The sequence below is a fragment of the Mesoplodon densirostris genome, chromosome 3 (genome assembly GCF_025265405.1).
Source record: "Mesoplodon densirostris isolate mMesDen1 chromosome 3, mMesDen1 primary haplotype, whole genome shotgun sequence".
NCBI classification, from domain to species: Eukaryota; Metazoa; Chordata; class Mammalia; order Artiodactyla; family Ziphiidae; genus Mesoplodon; species Mesoplodon densirostris.
In genome coordinates, this window is record NC_082663.1 from 28,462,992 (window position 1) to 28,484,114 (window position 21,123).

At 39.4% G+C, this 21,123-nt stretch overlaps 1 protein-coding gene across 4 annotated transcripts in view; it reads right to left on the reverse strand.

Moving 5' to 3' along the window:
- ADAMTS12 (ADAM metallopeptidase with thrombospondin type 1 motif 12) overlaps positions 1 to 21,123 on the reverse strand; it is a 418,668-nt gene that overhangs the window by 26,755 nt on the left and 370,790 nt on the right. For 3 of the 4 annotated variants that reach the window (XM_060092771.1, XM_060092772.1, XM_060092769.1), the window contains 2 exons: positions 17,278 to 17,421; positions 6,012 to 6,171 (listed from right to left, as the gene is read on the reverse strand). The exons of the other annotated variant lie outside the window; for it this stretch is intronic. In XM_060092771.1, the coding sequence (XP_059948754.1) occupies positions 6,012 to 6,171; positions 17,278 to 17,421 (304 nt within the window). The remainder of the gene's footprint in view (positions 1 to 6,011; positions 6,172 to 17,277; positions 17,422 to 21,123) is intronic. 4 annotated transcript variants of the gene reach the window in all.

Consider the following 21,123-nt stretch of genomic DNA (forward strand, 5'->3'; position numbering starts at 1 on the left):
AATTTTACGTCTGCTGACTCAAATGTTTATTTGTATCAACTTTAAGTACTAACCTTAGTACTTTCCTTATTTTTCTATTGCATTCTGTACCCCTCATTCCCCAAATTAAACAACAGCAACAACCCAAGAATGGTGTGCATAAGGGTTTTGCTTTTGTTTTTTAATCATCATGAATATAATGCCTAGAAGATAGCTGATATTCAGTAAATATTTCTGGATGAATTTTTTTGACTTTTAGAAAAATTGGTGTATAGTTGATTTACAATGTTGTGTCAGTTTCTGTTGTATGATGAAGTGAATCAGCTACACGTATACATATATCCCCTCCCTCTTGGACCTCCTTCCCACTCCTCCCCTATCCCATCCACCTAGGTCACTGCAGATCACCGAGCTGAGCTCCCTGCAGTATACAGAAGGTTCCCACTAGCTATCTGTTTTACACATGGCAGTGCACATATGTCAGTCCCAATCTCCCAATTCATCCCACTCCTGCTTTCCATCTTTGGTGTCCATACATTTGCTCTCTACATCTGTGTCTCTATTTCTGCCTTGCAAACAGGTTCATCTGTACCATTTTTCTAGATTTCACATATGTGTGTTAATAGATGATATTTATTTTTCTCTTTCTGACTTACTTCACTCTGTATGACAGTCTCTAGGTCCAACCCATGTCTCTACAAATGACCCAATTTTGTTCTTTTTTATGGCTGAGTAATAGTCCACTGTGTACATATGTACCACATCTTCTTTAGCTATTCATCTGTTGATGGACATTTATGTTGCTTCCATGTCCTGGCTATTGTAAATAGTGCTTCAGTGAACATTGGGGTGCATGTTGCCCTTTTGTTTTTCTTTGTTTTTTAATATCTTTATTGGAGTATAATTGCTTTACAATGTTGTGTTAGTTTCTGCTGTACAACAAAGTGAATCAGCTATATGTATACATATATCCCCATATCCCCTCCCTCTTGCATCTCCCTCCCATCCTCCCTATCCCACCCCTCTAGGTCATCATAAAGCACTGAGCTGATCTCCCTGTGCTATGCAGCAGCTTCTCACTAGCCATACATTTTACATTTGGTAGTGTATATATGTCAGTGCCACTCTCTCACTTCGTCCCAGCTTCCCCTACCCTGCTGTGTCCTCAAGTCTGTTCTCTACATCTGTGTCTTTATTCCTGACCTGCCACTAGGTTCATCAGTACCACTTTTTTAGATTCTATATATGTGTGTTAGCATACAGTATTTGTTTTCCTCTTTCTGACTTGCTACACTCGGTATGACAGACTCTAAGTCCATCTACCTCATTACAAATAATTCAGTTTCGTTCCTTTTTATGACTGAGTAATATTCCATTGTATATATGTGTTACATCTTCTTTATCCATTCATCTGTTGATGGACACTTAGGGGCTTCCATGTCCTGGCTAATGTAAACAGTGCTGCAATGAAAATTGTGGTACATGATTCTTTTTGAATTATGGTTTTCTCAGGGTATATGCCCAGTAGTGGGATTGCTGGGTCATATGGCAGTTCTATTTTTAGTTTTTTAAGGAACCTCCATACTGTTCTCCTTAGTGGCTGTATCAATTTACATTCCCACCAACAGGTCAGGAGGGTTCCCTTTTCTCCACACCCTCTCCAGCATTTATTGTTTGTAGATTTTTTTGATGTTGGTCATTCTGACTGGTGCGAGGTAATAATACCTCAATGTAGTTTTGATGTGCATTTCTCTAATAATTAGTGATGTTGACCATCCTTTCATGTGTTTGTTGGCCATCTGTATGTCTTCTTTGGAGAAATGTCTATTTAGATCTTCCACCCATTTTTTGATTGGGTTGTTTGTTTTATTGATATTGAGCTTCAAGAGCTGTTTGTATATTTTGATTTTTTTAACCCATATGCTTGGAAAGAGTTCTATAGCTCCCACTATGGAAATAGTAGTTCTGATTTATATTTTAAGTCATTAACAATTTAGATGGCACCTAAAGAAAATAAAATGGCCTGGAGGAAAACAAACCTTACATGAATTCATACCTGATTTTACAACATGGGCATGGGGGCATGTTTACTGTGATGGCTGGCTGGCTGAGAAGAATCTGGGCATTGAGTGGCTTATTTTCAAAGCATTTTAGAGGGTACAGGGGTCAGGGTGGGTGGTTGGCTTTTTTTAAATCAAGAAATTTCTTAATTTCATTCTCTACGTCTGCATCTTTATTCTTGTCCTGCCCCTTCAGAACCATTTTTTTTTTTAGATTCCATATATATGCGTTAGCAGATGGTATTTATTTTTCTCTTTCTGACTTACTTCACTCTGTATGACAGACTCTAGGTCCATCCACCTCACTACAAATAACTCAATTTTGTTTCTTTTTATGGCTGAGTAATATTCCATTGCATATATGTGCCACATCTTCTTTATCCGTTCACCTGTCGATGGGCACTTAGGTTGCTTCCATATCCTGGCTATTGTAAATAGTGCTGCAATGAACATTGTGATACATGACTCTTTTTGAATTATGGTTTTCTCAGGGTATATGCCCAGTAGTGGGATTGCTGGGTCATATGGTAGTTCTGTTTTTAGTTTTTTAAGGAACCTCTATGCTGTTCTCCATAGTGGCTGTATCATCTAATTATAATTCTTGATAAACAACTGGGAAGGGTAAGCTGGGATGAAGAGAGTGGCATGGACATATATACACTACCAAATGTAAAAGAGATAGGTAGTGGGAAGCAGCCTCATAACACAGGGATATCAGCTTTGTGATCACCTAGAGGGGTGGGATAGGGAGGATGGGAGGGAGATGCAAGAGGGAGGAGATACAGGAATATATGTATATGTATAGCTGATTCACTTTGTTATAAAGCAGGAACTAACACACCATTGTAAAGCAATTATATTCCAATAAAGATGTTAAAAAAATCAAAAAAAAAAGAAATTTCTTGCAGCTGCTCTTTCCTATTGTTTCTATATGAGTAAGCATGACTCTGCCTTCGAAAGAAACTTGTAATTACCTTTTGTTGCCCTGATAATTTTTGGTGAGTGGAATTCATTTTTATTTACATCCATTGTCAGCTAACCATTAGTCATCATCTCTTCAGTGTGAGATTTCAATGTAAAAAATACCAGATATGCATTTAACCCAATTTTGGTGATTGAAAATTGTCTTCAAATGTCTTATTGCTGGGCAGTGCAATGTACATATAATTTAAAAATAACCAATAGAGACTTCCCTGGTGGTCCAGTTGTTAAGACTCCACAATTCCACTGCAGGGGACACGGGTTCAATCCCTGGTTAGGGAACTAAGATCCCACATGCTGTGTGGTACGACCAAAGACAAAAAACAATAACATTAGGCATGGTCAACCAAGACTGTGTTGCTTCCTCAATTATAAAAAAGCCATCACAGCTTAGAAGGATTCTATACTCTCAGCATTTTAGAAACATGGTACCAAAGAATGTGATGAGATGACATGAAAGGAAATGTCCCAAATTCACCCCTTGGTCTAGAACAGGGTGCTTCTCATGAAAAGATGATCATCACCGCTAATTATTAGAGAAATACAAATCAAAACTACAATGAGGTACCTATAGATTATCACACTAAGTGAAGCAATTCAGAAAGAGAAAGACAAATAGCATATATCACTTATATGTGGATTCTAAAATATGACACCAATGAACCTATCTATGAAACAGATACAGATTCAAAGACACAGAGAACAGACTTGTGGTTGCCACGGGGGATGGGGGATGGGGAGGGAAGGATTGGGAGTTTGGGGTTAGCAGACACAAACTAGTATATATAGAATGGATAAACAACAAGGTCCTACTGCATAGCACAGGGAAATATATTCAATATCCTGGGATAAACCATGATGGTAAAGAATATGAAAAATAATATGTAAATGTATAATTGAATCACTGCTGTACAGCATAAATTAATGCAGCATTGTAAATCAACTATACTTCAATAAAATGTAAAAAAAATAGAACAGGGTGTTTCTCAAACTTTAATGTGCATCCAAATCACCTGGGAATCTTGTTTAAATGCAGATTCTGATTCAGTAGGTCTGGGGTGAGGCCTGAGATGCTGCATTTCTAACAAGCTCCCAGGTGATGCCAATGCAGCTAGTCCAGGGACCACACTGAGTAGCAAGAGTCTGGAAGGCTAAAACTTAATAATACCTCTGAAAATGAGCCCTAGGTAGCTCCGTTTGGAGGTTCAAGTAAGGTCAATGATAGCCAGCCTCAAATGCAAGTTGGTCAGAAAGAAGTAGCATGTGATCATTAGATCTGAAGCATTTTCCCCTCAGTGCACTGTGTTCAGGATTTCCAACCCACCCCTCTCCCCTGACCTCTGCACCTGTGTAAAAACAAATCACAGACCACTCCTACCTAAATAATTTATCTACTCTTCAACAAACATGTCCCAAAAAGAATGCATTACCTTTCCCCATTCCCAAAACCACTCCTGGGCTTCGTCTCTCACAGAATGGTAGCCTCATCTACTCAGCTGCCCAAGTCGGAAATCTGGGCTTTGTTCTCCCTCCTCTTTCATGGCACAAAGTCCTGTCAGGTGTCTCTTTTAAGCAGCTCTTGAATCCACTCACTTCTCTCTATCTGCGCTTCTGCTGCCTTAGTTCATGCCACGTACACCTCCTGCTTGGGGTACAGCTGTAGTCTCTGAACTGGTTCCTTTCTCTATCTTCCACAGTGCAGGCTGCATGACTTTTTTATCATCACTCCCCTGTTTGGAATACTTCAATGGCTCCCTTCTGTCCTAGGGATAAAGTCCAAACTCATCAGCGTTGCTTCATGAGGCTCTTTATCCTCTAGCTGCAGCTTACCCCTCTAGCCCTGCTCTTCCCTAACTCCCCTTGAACTGTGTACTGCATTTAGACTTATATGCCATGACATCATCTTCTTCCTGCTTACTGCAGACACTGAAAGCCACTCCTGGAACCTCTCCCCTGACCTCTCTACTCATCCATCACTTCCTCTGGAGGCCTTCCCTCCTCTCCCCAGTGTACATATGATGCCCTTCCCAAGTGCTGTCATAACACCCTTACCGCCCTGATTAGTATCTCACTGGTTGGTGATTTTGTTCCTTGTTTGACATTATGTTTAACACAAAGTAAGTGCTCAGCAAATATCTGTTAAATAAATACATGATTTGTAAATAAACAATCTCAGGGAAACTATTCTCAGGGTATTAACTCTGACAGCAGTCTCTGTCGAATGTCAGCCCTCAATGCTTGGAAGGAGGTAGGAGCGGATTAATAAACAGCAGGTTTCACTACCTCTCATCCTTAAGAATCTTTGGAAAAAGACTACCACTGGTAGAGAGCCTTAAATACCTGCAAATCCACTTTCCCTGGATAGCTGTTGGCCAGTGGCTGAAAGGTGTGGGTATGTGAACGCTCAGCTCATTGGCCTCAAGAGCAGACAGCTCTGAGATATAACTTTCACCCTGGAGCTTCACTGTGGGAGCAGGCTGAAGCTAGGAATGTGCCTGAGATGGCAGCCCAGCTGTGCTTCCTCCCTTTTCTGTCTTGTTTCCAACTCCCTTAGCTATCTTCACTGGGAGCACTTCCTGAATGAATCCCTTGCACACAAGTTTGCACCTCAGGGTCTGTTTCTATGGAACCTGACCTCAGACAACAGTGCAAGATTGATAGAAAGGTCCATTCAGTACTTGACTGGGTTCCTGAGAAAGGCTAGAGCATTTCTCAGAAATCTTTGAAAAAAATGGAAGTGATTCTCATTTGTGTGGGATGAAGTCAGTGTAAACGTGGTTTGAGATAGGAAAATGGATGAGATAATTCCTCAAGGAATTAATGCCGAACTTCACGGAATCAGACAGATGGTTCCCAGGGGAGCTGGCTGGCCTCTTCAGCATTAAGATTCTTAGCTCTGTAAAAGGGGATTAAAACTACCCACAAATCAAGTCATGCAGGACAACTTATTTATGAAAAGCTCTGTGCCCCTGAGCAAAGCCATTCACCTACCAGCATTCTTCCTGCAGGCCTGCTGGTTGCATTTTTGGAATTCTGGGGGTCTGGGTTCGTGATCACACAGGCATCGGTCCTGGTCCTCAGTTTTATTGTTCTCTGAGGCAACACAATGGACAGTCCTCTTCTGAAAGCCACCTCCACAGGATGCAGTGCACTGGAAGAGAGGGGCACAGGGAGAGAGTCAGAATTCTCCCCCAGGATCACCAGGAGAACTCCAGCATAACTGCTTTAACCCCACAGTTGTCAGATAGGGGCAAGCCTCAATTATCACAAGGCTTTTTGAAGGAGTCATTGAATAAAGGCACTAATAATTTGGAGATGTGAATTTAGGAAGAGTTTATATTATAGATTGTGTGAACTGAATTTGGCTTAATTTACAATTGGGTTCTCCGAAGAATGTGGTCAGAGGTTGAACTGCAAGCAAAATAGAAAAAAAATTCATATCTGGCCTCTGGAGCCACAGCAGTCATTTCTCTGAACTGGTTTTGATTTGGGGCTGGGAGTCAGATGTGAGGAGAGGGGATAGAGCTACGAGGAAAGCTGAGAGAGGATCAAAAGGGAAGAGGGAGAGGAAAAGCAAGGTGGAACGGAGAGGGAATTTGGAATGGACCTAGCTGTACCATGTGTGGCCTCAAGCCACCTAACAGACAAGATTCATGTCATGTCATGATGTGGCTACCTGGAAGCAGAAGGGAGATTCTCTGGCCTGGGAAACCATCCTGGGGATGTAAGAAAATGTGCCTGAATTTATTATATATACATACACTCTTTAAAAGAATTTTTATTGTGGTTAAAATATATAAAACATAAACTTTACTATTTTAAACATTTTTCCACTATACTGTTCAGTGCCTTAAATATATTCACATTGTTCTGTAATCATTACCACCATCCATCTCTAGGAGTTTTTCATCTCTCCAAACTGAAACTCTGTACCCCCAACCTACCCCATCCCAGTCCCTGGCAACCACCATTCTATTTTTTATCTATTTGGCTATTGGAGGTACCTCATATAAGTAGAATCATACAATATTTGTCCTTTTGATACTTGCTTCTTTCAATTAGCATAATGTCTCCAGGTTTCCTCCATGTTATAGCATGTGTCAGAATTTCCTCTTTAAGGTGGGATAATATTCCATTGTATGTAGGTACCACATTTTCTTTATCCTTTCAACTGTTGATGGACATTGGGTTGCTTCCACCTTTTGGTTACAGTGACCCACATATACTCTTATGGTTTACATTCTATTTCATGTTTTACTACTTTTCGCCTCATCTGTCTTATATAATCAAAATCTCCCAGAGGGCAGAAACCAGTTCCTCTTTCTTTGTTCTGCACAGTAAGTAGGTGAGTGCTAAACGCAGCCTGACCATTCAGTAAATACCCATTGATTGGCCGAAAAAGACTGCTGCATGGTAAATTCTGGAAAAATATCCAGGTCCTAAATATCCCATTTGCCATTTGAAATATTATTGGTCAACAAGATTACTAGGCTTAAAAAAATACCCACACTGGACACCACTGAAACTCAGAATACTGTTACCAAACCCTGTTTTCCATAAAACTCCAATGTGGGATAAGAGGAGAAACATCAAATTCTTCTGAACATCCATTACTTTATTTTACTCTACTCTTCATAAAGCCTAGAGCAAGGCAATCAGCATGTAACCTTATGTCTGTTTTATAAAGTCAGAGATTACTCTGATTAAATCTAAAGGTAATTTTATTCAGTGAATTCACATCAAATTTTCCATGAATATGGACAAAAGAAAAGTAAGAACATAACTACTCAACTGATCCTGAGTAAATAAAAGTGTGCCACAGAGGACAGAGGGAAGAACAAGTGACATTAATCAAGCCATAATATGATAAAGGGTACTGGAGGTACTGGACCAGAATTCAGGAGACTTGGGCTTTTTCACGCACTACACATTGTCCTGGATCTCATTCAACATCTCTTTTTCTTCCTCTGTTAAACAAGGCTGTTACAGGCAAGAATATACAATGGAGAAAAGATAGCCTCTTCAATAAGTGGTGCTGGGGAAACTGGACAGCTACATATAAAAAAATGAAATTAGAATACTCCATAACACCTTGCACAAAAACTCAAAATAGATTGAAGACTTAGATGTAAGACTGGACACTATAAAACTCTTAGAGGAAAACATAGGCAGAACACACTTTGACATAAGTCCCTGCAATATCTTTTTGTATCTACCTCCTAGAGTAATGAAGATAAAGACAAAAACAAACAAATGGTACCTAATCAAACTTAAAAGCTTTTGCACAGCAAAGGAAACCATACACAAAACAAAAGACAACACACAGAATGGGAGAAAATAGTTTGCAAACAATGTAACTGACAAGGGATTAACCTCCAAAATATACAAACAGCTCATTCAGCTCAATATCAAAACAACAAACAACCTTAATCAAAAAATGGGTCAAAGATCTAAATAGACATTTCTTCAACAAAGACATACAGGTGGCCCAAAAAACACATGAAAAGATGCTCAACATCACTAATTATTAGAGAAATGCAAATCAAAACTGCAGTGAGGAATCACCTCACACCAGTCAGAATGGCCATGATCAAAAAATCTATAAACAATAAATGCTGGAGAGGGTGTGGAGAAAAGGGGACCCTCTTGCACTATTGGTGGGAATGTAAATTGATACAGCCACTATGGAGAACAGTATGGAGGTTCCTTAAAAAACTAAAAATAGAACTACCATATGACCCAGCAATCCCACTATTGGCCATATACCCTGAGAAAACCATAATTCAAACAGACACATGAACCCCAGTGTTCACTGCAGCACTATTTACAATAGCCAGGTCATGGAAGCAACCTAAATGCCCATCAACAGATGAATGGATAAAGAAGATGTGGTACATATATACGATGGAATATTACTCAGCTATAAAAAGGAATGAAATTGGGTCGTTTGTAGATACATGGTTGGATCGAGAGATTGTCATACACAGTGAAGCCAGAAAGAGAAAAACAAATATTAATGCATATATGTGGAATCTAGAAAGATGGTACAAACTGGTTTGCAAGGCAGAAATAGAGACACAGATGTAGAGAACAAACATATCGACACCAAGTGGGGAAAGGGCAGGTGGGGACAACTGGGAGATTGGGATTGACATATATACACTAATATGTATAAAACAGTTATCTAATGAGAACTTGCTGTATAGCAAAGGGGACTCCACTTCACTGTACAATAGAAACTAACACAACATTGTAAAACAACTATGCCCCAATTTAAAAAGAAAAGGTTAAAAAAAAAGATGTGGTACACATATACAATGGAATATTACTAAGCCATAAAAAAGAACGAAATAATGCCACTTGGATGGACCTAGAGATTATCATACTAAGTGAGGTAAGTCAGACAGAGAAAGACAAATATCATGGTATCACATGTAGAATCTAAAAAAGTGATACAAATGAACTTATTTACGAAACAGAAACAGACTCACAGACTTTGAAAACAAACTTATGGTTACCAAAGGGGAAAGGTTGGGGGGAGGGATGTTAGGAGCTTGGGAGTAACATATACACACTTCTACATATAAAATAGATAGTCAACAAGGACCCACAGGGAACTGTACTCAATATTCTGTAATAACCTATATGGGAAAAGAATCTGAAAAAGAATGGATATATGTGTATGTATAACTGAATCACTTTGCTGGACACCTGGAACTAACACAACATTGTAAATCAATTATACTCCAATATAAAATAAAAATTAAATTAAAAACAAAACAAACAAACAAAAAAGATGGAAGAGCTAATTCCAAACCAAGCACAAAAATAAGCAGAGAGGTCACTGCCCGTGCATTTATTAGCTAATTTAAATAACTTGTGATGGAGAAGATGCATGAATCTGTGTTGTATTAAATTAGAGGATTAAGCAGGAAGCATGGTTACTGATTTGGGTTTTGTTAATTGTGGTAATGCCGTGAGTTTGGGGTTTTAGAGACAAGGTAACTCTCTTAATGTTCAGTTCCACTTCTTTGTATCCAATAAAAATAAGGGATCTTTGTGCAGAACTGAGCACCCAAAATAGGGATGGGGCTTAGTTGGGGCTTAGCTCTAAGCTAAGATTGCTGAGCAACTGAATTGATCACACCCTACACTGAACTCTGCACTATCCTCTTTCAGTCCTGGATGCTTCTCTTCAGCTTAAACTGGTCTGTTTGGAAAAGTTGATTCCCAGGTCTCAGCAGATGATCAGTAAAGACTCTCTGTGAGAAGCTATAAAATAGACACATGAAGACTGGACTCACTGCTTGCTATCACTCAACCAACATAGATCAAATGAAGAAACCATTTGATTATTTAAAACTGGTACAAACTAATGCAAGCATCTCAATTGAATAATTTTCTTTTTAAAAAAATAAATTTAGTTAGTTAGTTTTGGCTGCATCGGGTCTTTGCTGCACACGGGCATTCTCTAGTTACGGTGAGCAGGGGCTACTCTTTGCTGCGGTGCATGGGCTTCTCATTGTGGTGGCTTCTCTTGTTGTAGAGCATGGGCTCTAGGCATGAGGGCTTCAGTAGTTGTGGCGCATGGGCTCAGTAGCTGTGGCTCATGGGCTGTAGAGTGCAGGCTCAGTAGTTGTGGTGCACAGGCTTAGTTGCTCCGTGGTATGTGGGCTTTTCCCAGACTAGGGCTCAAACCCATGCCCCCTGCATTGGCAGGCAGATTCTTAACCACTGTGTCACCAGGGAAGTCCTTTAATAATTTTCTTGCACTTACTATTAATATATGTCAGGCACTGTAAGTACATAGGCAATATCCTTGAGTTAAATTCTTGGAACAACCATGTAAAATAAGATTTGTTTTTGGGTGTTGTAGAATCAGATATTCCTCTCCTCTGACTTTTTTTTCCTTTTTTCATAGCATTTAATGAAGAACATGGGGGCACATGTCCTTCAGTTTTGGAAAATTTTTCTTGTATTCTTTTTTTTTTATCGGAGTATAATTGCTTTACAATGTTGTGTTAGTTTCTGCTTTATAACAAAGTGAATCAGTTATACATATACATATGTTCCCATATCTCTTCCCTCTTGCATCTCCCTCCCTCCCACCCTCCCTATCCCACCCCTCCAGGCGGTCACAAAGCACCGAGCTGATCTCCCTGTGCTATGCGGCTGCTTCCCACTAGCTATCTACCTTACGTTTGGTAGGGTATATATGTCCATGCCTCTCTCTCGCTTTGTCACAGCTTTCCCTTCCCCCTCCCCATATCCTCAAGTCCATTCTCTAGTAGATCTGTGTCTTTATTCCTGTCTTACCCCTAGGTTCTTCATGACATTTTTTCCCTTAAATTCCATATATATGTGTTAGTATACAGTATTTGTCTTTCTCTTTCTGACTTACTTCACTCTGTATGACAGACTCTAGGTCCATCCACCTCATTACAAATAGCTCAATTTCATTTCTTTTTCTGGCTGAGTAATATTCCATTGTATATATGTGCCACATCTTCTTTATCCATCATCCGATGATGGACACTTAGGTTGTTTCCATCTTCGGGCTATTGTAACTAGAGCTGCAATGAACATTTTGGTACATGACTCTTTTTGAATTATGGTTTTCTTTGATAATTTCCTCACTTCTATTCCATCTCCATCCTCCCTTTTTTATTAGTTTTTTTAATTTTTAATTTTAGTTTATTTTTTTATACAGCAGCTTATTAGTCATCAATTTTATACACATCAGTGTATACATGTCAATCCCATCCATCCTCCTTTTCTGAAATCTTATTATTTTGATGTTGTGCCTGCTGGCCTGATCCTCTAATTGCCTTACCTTTTATCTCAGTTTGTCTTTGTGTTGATTTTCTTGAGAGATTTCTTCACATTATTTTCACAATCTTATGTTTGAATTTTCACTTTTGCTATTCTAAAAATTTCTAAATTCTCCTTATATTCTCCTTATATGCTTTTTACATACCTTTAATAAGAAGCTAGCTCATGGATATAGTCTCTTATTTCTCTAAAGAGACTAATTATATATATTTTATGAGGAGTTCTTTCATTTCTTTCATGGTCTCTATTCCTTGGAGTTCCTTTTGTTCTGTTCATTTTGTTATTTTGTTCTTGGTGTGATAGGTTTTCTCAAATGTCCAGAAATCCTATGCTATCTATGTATATTTAAGATGAGGCACCAGTGAGCTGACTGGATGTTCCATGTGTGGCAGTTGTTGAGACATGGCTTTATATAAGGTGAGAAGGAAGAGGTCTCTTATGTAGTTTTTTTCCTCTTGAGGCTAAGCTGGTCCCCTGCCTTTGTGGAGCTCAGTTGGGGAGGGGGATATCACACTATTTACTGTGTGTATTGTCATCACTTAATCACTGGTGAGACAATTAATCCTTTTGCCCTGATCAACTATGCCTGATTCCAAGGTATCAGAGAGAAGACCTCCAGGCTATGGTTGGGATGTAGGAAAATTTCTAAAGATCCAACTGCTTCTCTTACAAACTTTCAACCAACTCCCATTTTCCCTTACCCTCACCTCTGCCTTCAGATGTACCTGGAAATCTCTGCTGTAGACAGTTTTTAGCTTTCTCTGACATGCTACGAAGTCAATTGTAAGTTTGGGTATATACCTTTTTTTTTTTAGAAAATAAAAACTTTATTTTTTCAGGTTTATAAGATAGTTCCCATTACATATAACATTATGGTCAAGGACTCTACAACCACAAAAGCCTGCAGTCACATAAATATATCCAATCAATGCCTTTTACTGCTAAATGAGGCATCTGATGTCCAGAGGGTCATGTTTTGAGTAGAAGTCGTCCTTAATGGGATGGCTCCCATCAGTGCATTAGGAACTAGCCAAGTAACCTTGCTTGCTAGAGCTGTCTGACTCAGAGGAGAAGAACGGACAGATGGCCTGCTGATCAGAGGTGGGACAGAACTAGACTTTCTCTCATGGTTTAAGATATTTCAAAATCTCAGAATTCAGATTTGGCTTCTACAGCACATTTGGGGGAGTTTCAACTTTTGGATGAAAAAGGAAACCAATTTAGTGGTTAGAAATAGAAGACTGCTTAAGAGGGGTCCTAACTGCCCCCTTCCTGCAGGAGTGAGGAGAGGAAGGCCCCAAGCTCACCAGCCCTTGGCTTAGACCATCGCTCTCCCAGGAAGAGGGAGAGCATGGCTCCACCCCTCGACTCCTCATGGTTCAGTGGCACTGACACTCATTCAAGGTAGTGAACATCTAGAAGTTCCATATGCTGCAGCTGGAGTTTGCCAATCAGATTCTGCTTGGAGCTTTAATGTAAACAAGTTTGTGTAAACTGCAAACAAGCCGTGGCACAAGTCTCCTGGGACACTAGCTTTGCTCCCCCAACTTGCAGAGCAGAAGACAGGAATACCCCAAACCAAATAAAAGCCCAAATAGGCATCTAAATCTGGAGCAGACATTCATTCTGCTGGACACCACCAGCTGCCCCAGGGTGATGCTAAGGCACAGTCAGTTTCACATTCGAAAGTAAAGCCACCTCTTAAACCCAGGACATAGCTGGCTATCTACTTCTATCTTCCAAAAGTGTACTGACCCCATCACTTTCCTGTTGTCTCCTGTCCTCTTCTCTGTCTTCGTGGGTTTGTGCCACTTTTAGCTGTTTTTTTTTTTTTCCTTCTTCTGGCTGTTTAATGGAGTTTGGGGAACAGAGGCAAATGTATATATTCGATCCAACCATGTGTCTTACTTGAACTCTGGTAACTTCTCCTTTTCTCTTAATAATAGGTAATGACGTCAAGGACAATCCTAAAGACTGGCTTGGTAGGTGGAGCCACCTCCATTGCCCCCTATTTTTTGATATGCACAACTGATGAATTAGTAGCACATGGCTCTTCCAAGGAAACTTTAACTCATCTCTACCTCCAAGAGACTGCTACTTCTACCTCCCTCTAAGGAAATTCTGTACTTCTGCTGTTGGAAACTTTTACATCTCAGAAATACAGGTCTACCTCATTCTTAAAAGGGCAGTACTATAATAAATTAATAAATTATCCAGTTCCTCCATCAATGGACATTTAGATTATTTTCAGGAATTGCTATTATAGCAAGGTGGCAATGAACATTCTTTATAGTCATCTTGGATTACATCTGGTGGTATATCTGTGGGTTAAATTATTAAAGGTAGAATTACTGGGTCAGATAGTCTATGGATTTTAAAGTTCTCACTGATTTTAATACTTTCTATTCTAACTTCATACAGATGATTATAACCAAAGAAATGCACTGGAAATCTGGCTAAAGAATAACCATACAAAACTTCACAATTTACAACCTCAGTGTTACCTAACATTGACATTACCTAAATGTCAAAATGAGGAGCAGCCTGCATTCTTACAGGAAAATGGGAATGTTTTTGACAATTTCCTCTTCTCATTGTGTACCCTGAGAGCTTATGTTTCACACATCATTATTACTGTCATATTTACTGGTATATTATCATCATTCTTGCCAGAAAGAAAACTGCATTATCCAAATTTCCTTTGCAATGAATGATAAGGTACTAGAGCCACGGGGAGTTGACAGTGACACTTAAAAATGTTTATCTGTAGTTTTTAATCTATAGGATTTTTTTCCCCTGAATGGGCCCAAATTTATAGCATTCTCATGACAGTTCAAAGTATATCAAATTTTCTTTTCTGATGGTCACATTTGATTGATTAGTGATGCTTATAATTGTTACACAGGGCTCCAGGGTATTTATGAAAAGCCTAATCCTGAAACACATCTTTATCTGTTGAGGACAATTTTTTCAGGTTGTGAAATCAAAGATGGATGAGAAAATTGGTTTTAGAAATAACTGAACCTCCAATAAATAGGAAATAAAGTATATTTCCAAGGGAGATATTGTAAGATGCCTAAATATAAATTAAATTTTCTTCATATGAAAAATAATACAACTGTATGATATTGTTTTCTGTTGTTCACATGACCCATGGGGGTAGGGTGAAAACTGGTCCTGGACCTGGCAGACAGCTTAGTAGAATGTATAACCAGAAGCTTGCTCAGACACCAGAATCTCCTTTGGCAATTCATCATGAATCAGCATTAGATGCCAATTAATATAGGGCATTCATAGAAAATACTATGGGTTCTGTCTAAGGGAATGGTTGATGTCATTCTTCATTGTCTACTAGGCATTTTTTAAGCTATAAAAATAGTAAAATATGTATTTTTTTAAATTTTTGCAGGCTAACTGATTAATGTACAATGTTCCTTTAGCAATAACGAGTCATCTTGTTCTTCCTGGATTTGGGAAGAGACTAATACAACCTTGAGTTGGATGCGCCAGCAGAAGCCTTTCTTAAGAGTACATGCCACAGGACTTTCCTGGTGGTGCAGTGGTTAAGAATCCGCCTGCTAATGCAGGGGACAGCGGTTCGAGCCCTGGTCTGGGAAGATCTCACATGCCGCAGAGCAACTAAGCCCGTGCGCCACAACTACTGAGCCTCTGTTCTAGAGCCAATGAACCACAACTGCTGAGCCTGTGCACCTAGAGCCTGTGCCCCACAACAAGAGAAGTCACCGCAATGAGAAGCCCGCACACCACAATGAAGAGTAGCCCCTGCTAGCCGCAACTAGAGAAAGCCCATGTGCAGCAACGAAGACCCAACACAGCCAAAAATAAATTTTAAAAAATGTACCTGCCAGCATTCAAATTGATCATGGCTATGCAGGTAAAACTACACAACTATAACAATGACAATTGCTAAGAACATAGCAACCTAAAAATATCTTGGGACATTATGTTTGGTAAAATACTGCATTAGCGTCTGTTATAATTATAACCATCAAAATACACTTACACAAGAACAAGTTACTTTAAAAAATATTAATAGTTGAGGGGTTAGTGTATCAGATCCTCTCGGCTCACCTGTCTCCCAGATGTTGGCCTTTGATGGGCCCCAGCTGAGGTGGCAACCAGCTTCATGGAAGCTCATTGGCCTGTACCTCATGCATGCCCTTGCTGTGTGCCTTTTACCCTGACAATGGATTTTCTTGTTGCCAATGAGATGTGAGACACAGTGGGACCTGCCCACACATAAATAACCCAGGACAATGGGGGATGCTACCCATCTAAGGGGAGATTTTTTACACAATCCTGGGAGATAGGAGCTGGTAGATAATCTCCTCTCTTCCTGCCTCTGGACAAACTGCTCCAAGAGACAGTAGTTCAACCAGCTTTTAAAAGACCTTCTTTTGGGCTTCCCTGGTGGTGCAGTGGTTGGGAGTCCACCTGCCAATGCAGGGGACACGGGTTTGTGCCCCGGTCCGGGAGGATCCCGCATGCCGTGGAGCGGCTGGGCCCGTGGGCCATGGCCATTGAGCCTGCACGTCCGGAACCTGTGCTTCACAGCAGGAGATGCCAAAAAAGACCTTCTTTCCAGAGCAGACAATCAGTTGCTCTTGACACCAAGCAGTGGTCAGTTAGGAAAAATGGTCAGCCTGGTAATGCACCACCTCATACTTGATTATCCTCCTTCCCTGCCTCCTTCCTCTTTTCTATCACTCCTGATTCCCTGACATTGTATTTCCTTATAAAGTATTAGATTTTGCCTCAACTTTATTTTCTAGAGAACCTAGAATACAATAAGTCAGAGTAGTGGAAGAATCTGTCTGTGGAAGATTTTTTTTTATTTTCAGTGTCACTGATAGTCTTATTTCTACAATAAACTTTGTAAGAATCATAAATCTTTCTCTCATTTACAATTTAACTATTTCATTTGTCCTTCCATCAAACATGCTGACCATCTAGCAAACTGATAATCTGCGGGTTGACAAGAGACCTGAAATTCACTAACTCATGCTAAGCCTCAAGCTTCAGGGCACATGCAACTCCTATTTGCTCTGCAAAAAGCCAGAGGATCCAAGATGTTAGGACCCCAAATCACTTTTCCTTAGGCTTTGTGCCTTTGGGCTAGTTTTCGGTATTTGATCTTTTCTCTTTTGAAAGTATTTGATCTTTTTATATTCTGAACTCAGGACAGTTAACACTGACCACCATGTCAGCCATGGGTCAAGTTTTAGCAGACTTAGAAGTATTAGAGAGCAGAAAAGTAAAATACAGAACTGAAATATATAGAAACACACTTTAAATCAATGTATACATTGAACATTTACAGGGATTATATATGACTTTTAAAATCAAAAGGAAACAAATGCTATTTTTAAAAAATAAATGAAAGAGATTATAACCTGACTCTTACCAGGTCCCAGTTCCCAGTGGCCCAGTGACAGCAAGGGTGCCCATTGCAGGGTTCAATGGATGTGGGCCTTATCGTCCAGTCACACAGGCCTCCTGGACAAGTCACTCCTCTCTTCTGAATTCCACCTCCACATGACCTGGAACACTGGCCCACAACAGGGACAAAGTCAGGTAAAAATCACATGGTGTCATTTTCAGAGATAAAGGGTAGGGACATGTCTTTTTTCACTGTATCTTCAGTGCCTGACACAGCACCTGGAAGATGTGAATATTCAGTAGATGCTGAATAAATGTTTACTTTATTTAGAAAAAAAATACTTGACAGTTCATCTCTAGTTCCACACCCTGTATGTCAACCCATTCCCCTCTAATTATTTAGTAAGTGTTCTTTTTTCCTTTTTCAGTTTGGAAATAAAAAAATGTAAGGTAAGTCTGGAACAATGATTATTTTTTCTATGTCATATTATTAAGTTACAAAGATATACATGTATATAGTATAAAATATAACCTATCTTCAGAGCAGAAATTCCTATGATTACTGAACAAATATTCATGATTACTGAATATTTCAAGTGGGGATTAAAAAATTAGTTTGGTAATCACTGGTTCAGCATTACTTGAGATAAGGCATACCTTATTGCAGTACATCACAAAGTTGGTAGCAACAGTTAGGCCCAGTTATATTAACTCCAAATCTAGGTAGCTTTGTATAATCACCAAAACATGTTCCTAGTGTCTGTGTGAATTCACAATCATGTGTATTTAGATGTTTTTCATCAAAGTATGCTAGAATAAAGAATTTAGATTGCCAAAACAGCTATTATTAATTTTTAAATAAAGAACTCAATAAAAGACAGAAAAACTCAATAGAATTATATTTTCTTTAAATGCTTTTACTATTATTTTTGCTGTGTACACTGTTACTAAGAATATGAGTATCTCTATTGGAATCTGGAACATTTGTGCCAGGTTCCTTACAATGACCGCTCTGTCATTTCAAATGACAAAGGTGAAATAAGCCCCAGGACTCAGCCCTTCCATCAACAGGTGAGCTCCAGACCCGGACCCCACAGGGCCCACTGCCACCTGCACTGGAACACTGCCCCACCCAACCAGTGGGCCAAAAATAGCACCAAGATCACCAGGCCATGCAGCTATCCATGTTATGAGCTGGCCCTTCCCATCAGCATGCCAGCAGCCACCAGATGAGGCAGGACTTAGGAATCAACCATATCAGGAAAAAGCCCACCTACCAGAGCTCCTACAGTAGTCAATCCCACCACAATAGAAGGGCCCATGCAGCCCACATAGGGGGCACCCCTAGAGCACACAGCTCTAGTGACCAGAGGTGAGTGTGCTCTTGCCCCACTGGACATACTGTGCATAAGGCCACTTCTGTAAGATTGGGAAACATAACCAACTTACCTAATACATAGAAATAAACACAGAGAATTAGGCAAAATGAGGAGTCACAGGAATATGTTCCAAATTAAGGAACAAAACAAAATCTCAGAAACAAAACTAAATGAAGTGGAGGTAAGCAATCTACCTCAAAGAGTTCAAGGTAAAGATCATAAAAATGCTCAACAAACTCAGGAGAAGAATAAATGAATAAGGTGAGAATTTCAACAAAGAGTTAGAAAATATAAAGAAGGACCAGACAGAGGTAAAGAATACAATAACTGAGATATAAAGTACATTAGAAAGAATCAACAGTAGATTAGATGATACAGAGGAACATATCAGTGAACTGGAAGAGGAGTGGAAATCACCCAAGCTGAACAGAAAAAGGAAAGAATTTTTAAAAATGAGGATAGTTTAAGAGACCTCTGAGAAATGCAAATCAAAACTACAATGAGGTATCACCTCACACTACTCAGAATGGCCATCATCAAAACATCTACAAACATGGGTTTCCCTAGTGGCACAGTGGTTGAGAGTCCACCAGCTGATGCAGGGGACATGGGTTTGTGCCTCGGTCCAGGAAGATCCCACATGCCGTGGAGTGGCTAGGACTGTGAGCAATAGCTGCTGAGCCTGCGCGTCCAGAGCCTGTGCTCTGCAACAGGAGAGGCCACAACAGTGAGAGGCCGGCGTACTGAAAAAAAAAATCTACAAAGAGTAAATGCTTGAGAGGAAGTGCAGAAAAGGGAACTTTATTGCACTGTTGGTGGGAATGTAAATTGATACAGCCACTATGGAGAACAGTATGGAGGTTCCTTAAAAAACTACAAATAGAACTATCATACAACCCAGCAATCCCACTACTGGGCATATACCCTGAGAAAACCATAATTCAAAAAGAGTCATGTACCACAATGTTCCTTGCAGCTCTCTTTACAATAGCCAGGATATGGAAGCACCCTAAGTGTCCATCGACAGATGAATGGATAAAGAAGATGTGGCACATATGTACAATGGAATATTACTCAGCCATAAAAAGAAATGAAATTGAGTTATTTGTAATGAGGTAGATGGACCTAGAGTCTGTCACACAGAGTGAAGTAAGTCAGAAAGAGAAAAACAAATACTGTATGTTAACATATATATATGGAACCTAAAAAAAAAAAAGGTTCTAAAGAACCTAGGGGCAGGACAGGAATAAAAATGCAGACATAGAGAATGGACTTGAGGACACATGGAGGGAGAAGGGTAAGCTGGGACAATGTGAGAGAGTGGCATGGACTTATAAATACTACCAAATGTAAAATAGTTAGCTAGTGGGAAGCAGCTGCATAGACAGGGAGATCAGCTCGGTGCTTTGTGACCACAAAGAAGGGTGGGATAGGAAGGGTGGGAGGGAGATGCAAGAGGGAGGAGATATGGGGATATATGTATATGTATAGTTGATTCACTTTGTTATACAGCAGAAACTAACACACCATTGTAAAGCAATACTCCAATAAAGAAGTTAAATAAAAAAAGAAGATTACAGACTAATATCACTGATCAACATAGATGCAAAAATTCCCAAAAAATATTAGAAAAAATATCTAATGATACATTAAAATGATCATACACCATGATCAAGTGGGATTTATCCCAGGGATAAAAGGATTGTTTTTGATTCAAAATCAATCAGTGTGATACACCACATTAACAAACTGAATAAAAATAATCATGATCACATCAATAGATGCAGAAAAAGCTTTTCACAAAGTTCAACACCCATTTATAATAAAAACTGTCAACAAAGTGGGTACAGGGAACATACCTCAACATAATAAAGGCCGTATATGACAAACCTATAGCGAACATCATACTCAACAGTAAAAAGCTGTAACCATTTCCCCTAAGATCAGGAATAAGACAAGGATGCCCACTCTTGTCACTTTTATTCAACATGGTATTGGAAGTCCTAACCACAACAATCAGACAAGAAAATAAGAGGAATCCATATTGGAAAGGAAGAAGTAAAACTGTCACTGTTTGCAGATGACATGATACTATACATAGAAAATCCTAAAGATGCCACCAAAAAACTACTGGAGCTCATCAATGAATTTGATAAAGTTGCAGGTTATAAAATAAATATACAGAAATCTGTTGCATTTCTGTAACTAAAAATGAACTAGCAGGAAGAGAAATTAAGGAACAATCCAATTTACAACTATATCAAAAAGAATAAAATACCAATGAATAAATCTAACCAAGGAGGTAAAAGACTTGTACTTGGAAAACTATAAGACACTGAAGAAAGCAACTGAAGATAACACAAACAACTGGAAAGATACACCGTGCTCATGGGTTGGAAGAATTAATATAGTTAAAATGACTATACTACCCAAGGAAATCTACAGATTCAGTGCAATCCCTATCAAAATACCAATGACATTTTTCACAGAAC